General features: G+C 30.0%; 1 protein-coding gene across 1 annotated transcript; it reads left to right on the top strand.

The window, feature by feature from the left end:
* Positions 1–2,222: 2,222 nt before the first annotated feature.
* On the top strand, positions 2,223–6,591 carry LOC105623050. The gene is made up of 5 exons (XM_012204452.1): positions 2,223–2,489; positions 2,766–3,013; positions 3,109–3,291; positions 3,362–6,405; positions 6,482–6,591. The coding sequence occupies exons 1-5, from the start codon at positions 2,223–2,225 to the stop codon at positions 6,589–6,591; spliced, it is 3,852 nt and encodes a 1,283-aa protein (XP_012059842.1).
* Positions 6,592–7,437: the final 846 nt, after the last annotated feature.

The raw sequence follows: 7,437 nt of genomic DNA, 5'->3' as shown, positions 1-7,437 counted from the left end.
ACGTACGTAGTACGTAGTAGTAGTAGTAGTATATATATATATANANANAATATAATATATATATATATATATAATAATAATAATAATAATAATATATATATATATATATATATATATATATATATATTTTTTTTAAGTTAAACAATTTTTTTATCTCTTTTAAATATCTTAGAAAAATAATAATATAATAAGACTAAGGGCGTATATTTATAATCTGTTCATATTTTAAGATCATCTTAAGTAATTTCTTAATAATACAACTTCTCTAATTATAATTAATTATATTAATAATAACAGTCCTCTGATTTATACGGTTATTAAGCCTTAAGCCATAAATCATAGTCTGGATCTATAATAGATTTTAAGTTATAAGTTATAGCCTTAAGTCATAGTCTTAAGTCATAAGAAATTGATATTTGAATTACAGTCAAATATTCTTCTCGCATTCGATTGTAATTAAAAAATAATCACTGATCTTGTATCTTCTGTATGTGTTGACTGTTTTTTTAAAGTTATATAACTTATATAGTTAAAGTTATATAATTTATATTGTTATGTGTTATATACTTATATCGCATATGAATAAAAAAATTAAAAATTTAATTTACTTAATAATCTATATTGTAGTTATTTAATCTCATTTTTCAAAAAATCAGGACATTTTGATCTAAAAAATAATTTTTTTCAAAATTAATGTTTTTTAACTTAAGTTAATTCAATAACTTACGTTAAGTTAATTTTTTATTCCTTCAACTTTTAACTTAACTTTATTAATTTTGTAAAACCATTAACTTTAACTTTATTCAGTTAAAAAAAAATATTATTTTACCCAACCCTGCATACCCCTGGAATTGCATAGAACATATCTCTATGCCTTTTTAAAAATAATATTAGCATTTTCTGTGCATCGTGAATAGTATTCAATTCAGAATTGTGAATAAAAAGTAGTTTTTTTAATTAAATTAAATTCAGAAATAATACCAGCAATTTCTAGGCAACGTGCATACTGCTCAATTCAATATTCTGAATATGAAATGCAATTTTTCAATCTAATTAAATAAAAAAAGTTTTTATTAAAAAATGGAACATAAATGCTACTTAAATTATTCAAAATTATAAATAGGAAATTTTTCGTTTTAATCCAACTAAGTTTAAAAAAGTTGTAAAAATAATTGAGCTATGTTCTTTTGTTTTTTTTTATTAGAAGTAAAATGAATTATCGATCTGAACATTCGCAAACCAAATCGAACACAGCCTGAATATTAGGCTAATCATAGCGCGCGACATGCGGGATTAGATTATTCGACATTTACTCAATGTTGTCTCATAGTAATGTAAATTGTTTATACTTTATTATGTCTATTAAATGATGATATTTTTTATTATATAATTCGCGTTACTAATTTAGTTGGTTGTAATTGAAGTAGAGAATGAATAACATATTTATCAATTGAAAAAGTAACGTAGAAGATCCATAATCCATAGAAGATTCAGAGATTATCCAGAGATTTCCCACTAAGAAAAACTTCATTTTTTAATATCAATTTGAAGTAGTTGATTCCAAGTATAATTTTTCAGATATAATATTATAAATGTCTTAGAAATAAAATTTGTAACTCTTAATTATGAATGTTTTTTTTTTTCGAATATTAAGCTAGTGTCAGCTTGGATCCAATTCATTTCAATCTATTCAGTCCATTTTCATGATGGATTTAAAGTTAAAAAAAATTTTAATCCATTTTAATCCATTTTAATCCATTCTCATTTGCTGGTAACGTAATAGACTAATAAAGTCGACTGTTGTTAATTTTATAAATTACAATACACACATACCTATATCTGATAGAAAATTTTTCCCTCCATTTTTCTTTCCTTTGTTTTCCTTTCCCTTCGGCCCTCATGAGAAGTACTTAACAATACATTCCTCACACACCACACACACACACACACACACACACACACGCACACGCACACACACGCACACGCACACGCACACGCACACGCACACGCACACACAGAGATACGTCTCATACGCAATTGAATCCTAAAACAATAATCAGCGTCTGCTATGATTCTCTTCACTGCGCATGTCTCGGAATCTTCCGACTTCCGATACTGAAGCCGCTTGATCGCTGCGCTGTGTTGGTTTGTCGGTTTAGTACACAGAACGGTATGAGTTTGCGGAGCGGTGTTAGGAAAAGTCGCAAAAGATTTTTACGAACATGGTCGGCCTACTCTTCCACGTGCTTTATTTGCTGGGCAAGTGCATATACGATAGATATCGCATCAGAAAAACGAGACTCTTGCCCGATGTCGCATACGAAGAGGAATTGTCCAGGTACGATTACGATGCGCTCGATGATTCGGAATTGGAAAATACATTGTGGTGGACACACGGGACAATAGGCAACTTTTATCCACCGGCATATATACAAAGATACTGTGCGGTGATGAATGTGCTCAACGAATACAAAGGAAAATTGTGGAAGGTATCAATATCTTGAATGCTTATAATAATGTAAATTTAATATATGTATTATTATAACAACACTACTCGCAATCAGCGTAGCGTTGGTATTGTGAAGTATTTGAGTAAGTTCCTGTTGTCAGCCTCCTATTTTGCGTAAAAATCACCAGATAGAGTATTGTATTTTTAAATATCTTGTTTATTTTAAATATATTGACGTATTGTTCCAAAATATAAAATTATGTTAATTCCCATAATCTCTTACATTTATGATTGCATTAAAAAATTTTTTTCACAGATTGTTGATTATGGTTGTGGCGAACTAGGTTTATTGTTGTACTTGAAAGCGATACCTGAAGTGGAGGAGATACTTTGTGTTGATGTGGATAGGGAAGTGCTAGAGAGATACAAAGAAAAAGCAGCACCGTTAATCACAGAATTGTTGTCCTCTCGAGAAAGGAAGCTTACAATAGATATTTGTGAAGGCAGTGTAACAGACAATGATGTAAAATTAAAGAATGCAAACGCTGTAATTTGCATTGAATTGTAAGTTCTTATATAGCATGAACATTATTATAAAAGTTATTTCTATATATATTTGTATATATATCTTATTTTAGAAAAATATTTTTTAATTGTAGGATTGAACATTTATATCCAGATACATTAATCGATCTCCCTTTTAATATTTTTGGCTACATTAAACCAGAAGTAGCAATAATAACAACACCAAATGTGGAATATAATATAGTATTTCCACATTTATCAGGCTACAGACATCCAGATCATAAGTTTGAATGGACAAGGGAACAATTTCAAGACTGGTAAGTAATTGTGTGTAAAGCTTGAAAATTTTACTTCATGAAAATTTAATTTTTATCACTTTGTTAACAGGGCACAAAATATTGTGGTAAGATACCCATATTATAGAGTGACATTTCACGGAATTTGTAATGGACCTGAAGGCACTGAAGAATTTGGTGCATTAACGCAGATGGCAGTGTTTCACAGAATTTCACTAAGAAAAGATTCGAGACTAGAAATTCTAATGCCAGATGAATATATTCAGTTAAAAGGTCAACACTTATTTAATACAGTTGCTACGTATAAGTACTCTACAGGACATGACATTCGTTCAGACGAACAAAAAGTACTGGATGAAGCGATATATTATATCAATTATTTATCCTATGATATAAATGATGAAGACAAACCCAGAATCTATGAAATATACTTGGACCGTATATTAAGCTTTATGACTAAGTACACCATTTCGACAGAAACACTGAGATCGATTCTAACAGATGCAGGATGGAGCATTGTAGATCGAGAAAATGGACCAGCAGTACTTAATCCTTCCGTGGATTCTTATGATGAAATATCTAGCGATGATATGAACATGGAGGATGATTGGGATAATGAATATGATGATTCTGAAGATCCTGATTCTACAAATGTGGAGAATATATGGGATTATGCAACCGGACCACCCATAAATGAGACAGCTGTAGATGAAAATGAAAGACATTCATCTGAGCAAAATTCACATATTGAAAGTTGGCATGAAGAACCTAATATTACAAATGAGGAAAATAGATGGGATTATGTAACTAATCCATCCATAAATGAAACATCTGCAGATACAAATGAAGAATATCCATCTGAACAAAATCCGCACATTCAGAATTTGCATGACAGTTCCAATTTGACAGATGAGGACAGGTGGGATTATGAATCCGGCATAAATGAGATGCCTGCGTACATCGATGAGGAATATTTATCTACCCAAAATCTTGATACTGAAAATTGGTTTGAAGAACATAATTTTACAGATGTAATGAATAGATGGGATAGTGAATCTGATGATTCATATATAAATCAAGTATTAGATCAAGTATTAGATGCAAATGAATATTCATCTGCGCAAAATCCTCATATTGAAAATTGGCATGAGGAATCCAGTATTATCATTCCCAAAAATTGTTCTATTAATCAAGAGAACACTTATTTATTTGATGGCGAAAATGATTTAGTAGAAGAATCTCAATCGTTAAAAGAGCCATATGCAACTAATGACGATATCAAACAATCAGGAGTTAGAAATGTAGAATCTTTAATATACACTGAACGAGAATTACCAAGTAATTCGATTGCTCTAACTTTAAATGAGGTAGAAGCTCAAGTATCTGCTTCTAATATGTCCGCAACAGCATTCAGCAACAGTTTGGCATTAAAAATTTTAGATGATGATGTTACAGTAGAATCAGCTTTATTACCAAATGATCAGATAAATCTAAGAACTATGGAAGGAGTTGCTTCAATGTCGAATTTCCAGTCACATATGTCTGTTTCACGTTCATCAACGTCACTAAAAACACTTTATTTCAGTTCTGAGATGAACAACTCTTTGCAAGATTTTAGTACATGTTATCAAAATGAATCATCAATCAACAATCAATGTTTATTGAACAGTACTTTTCATCAATCTGAAATGGCAATCGGAACAGCTATGAATACAGAAGATTCGATTGCAAAAGATATACCTTGTTTTAAAGAAAGTCTTCCAAAGAAAAATACACAAGATGAAATAAATTTTTTGTTACATACTCCAGATAAAAATCAAACTTATGAAGATAATGATATGACAAATGTGATGTCATTAGATGCTAGTTTTAATAATAAACCAAAATATACAAGTTCACCTCATACACAAATGCCCACTACCCATATTGTTAGAAAAAGTTTAAAATACAAAGAATTAATACCCGCAATGAATAACAGTGTTTTACTGGACACACCAGAAGAAATTAAGGAAATTGTATCAGATATTATTGATAGTATTTTATTAAAATCTAGTCAGGAGTCTAATAGTAGTATTACAGAAACAATTGAACTACATGCCACTTCTTCGAGTAGTACTTTTACAAATATTTCAAGACACGACATAGATTCTTCTGCTAGTAATAGCACACAGCAAAACTTGTGTTTAGAAAATAAAGAATTTAGTGATGTTGATAATTCCATCTCTACGGAATTAATACAAGGTATTAATAAAGAATTTACAGAAAATATCAATCATGAATCTAACATTATAAATGATATCCAAAATGCAGATGCATCTTACGTCTCATCATTAGGAAATGAGAGTATTAATTATAAAGATAAAAGTGTATATTGTACATTAGCAAAAACAGATCTGACAAAAGCACACTTAGAAAATATAATTAGTGACCTTGCACAGTTAAGCATAAAGAAGAAAGATTTAAATCCGCCTAGAGAGTTATTAAATTCCAAGTCACATAATATTAGCAAATACTCTTCATCTGATTGTGCCAAAGAAATTAGCATTTTAAGAAATGATAAGTTTGTATCTTGTAAAAGTAGTGAAGATACAAATAATGTTGTCACGTCAGCACTGAAAAATGAAGAGAATGTTAGTACAAGTAAAGATGTATCAAATACTGTTGGAGTGAATAATGTTGAAGTTAAATCATTTTCTCCGCTTGAAACACCTCCGAACAGTTGGTCTCCCGAGATCATGGATTCTGGTTATCCAAATTCTGTTTCCGCACAAGATATAACACCAGAATACGAGTTGCCTAGCATAGCTCAGGATTATATATCAGATTCTGAATCGCCAAGTATTGCGGAAGCGCCAAGACTTGGTGTTTTGGAACCGGTTGAAGTGGAAAACGGCGATTTAGCAAATAACAACAGAGATGATGAAGGTAATAATATGATGGCTGTGGATGCTAATGATATTGAAAATTTACAACCTCTAATTGACGTACTCGAAAACGATCTGGAAAACGAAAACGATATTTACGTAATGCAGAATGGTTTTCCTATATGGTTACTGAGGATATTAGATATGGCAAATCCGCTTGATTTTGATATGCAAGCTCGACAAAATCTGAGAATTCCTGATGAGGCTGCAGGTAACTGTATCTTTCTATCTTCATACTGTCTGCATATTTTAAAGATAATGTACTTATAATATTTTTATATTTCCAGACGATGTTAACTATGTAGGTCAAGATGAAGGTTTTGATAGCAGTTCTTCAGAAAGTGAGAGTGATGTAGCTTACAATGAAATGGAAAATGATAATGGATATGGTAAATAAAAAGATTTGTCTTAAAGAGAAAAAGAAAGAAAAGAGAAGATAAAACATGAGCATGACATAATTGAAGCATTAAAGTACTATCTTACATATCATTCTTCGATGCTCCTGATAAGTTTGCAGTGTAGGCTTGAAAAGTAAATATCTTAGAAAATATTTTTGCTTGCGTTTCAATCATAAAGAGTGTATTCCAAATCATGGATAATAAATTTTTTATTCATTAAAATCAAACTAATAAATAAAACTACCTCTTTCTATATATTTTAACATAATATTTTATTAAATATTTCAAGCCTATGCAATGTTTTATGTAATAAAATATCTAGGACTACATTCCAAAATTTTTCTCCGAGGAAAATTTTATTCGATATAATATAGTATAATATAGTAATCGATATAATATACAGTTACATACGCTATATATTTCGAAAAATTTTCCTCGGAGAGGACGTTTTGTAATGTAACCAAAATCAATTTTAGATACCTACTAAATAGATAAGTTATGTTCATTAAGTATAATATTTGTTTTTATTGTGTGTATTGAATGTATTTTCTATGATATTCTCTTTCTCTCATTTGAATAACTGCAAGAATTTTTCATTCTTGTATTATAAAATATCAATGAGCTTTTCTCTTATTTTTATGAATATGAAATATTCTTGTTATTATTCAAATTATTACGCAGTCTTAACATGTTATGCATACGCGTATATAATATATGTACATGTATGCATGTTTTGTATGTGTACATGGATACATACACGCGCGCGCGTACGCATGCACGCATAATATATAAAAGTACATACATGTACATAATATATATTCACATATCGATTTGTATGAGTGCAT

The sequence above is a fragment of the Atta cephalotes genome, assembly GCF_000143395.1.
Source record: "Atta cephalotes unplaced genomic scaffold scaffold00052, whole genome shotgun sequence".
In the NCBI taxonomy this organism is placed as follows: Eukaryota; Metazoa; Arthropoda; class Insecta; order Hymenoptera; family Formicidae; genus Atta; species Atta cephalotes.
This window is presented reverse-complemented; position numbering and strand designations above follow the sequence as displayed.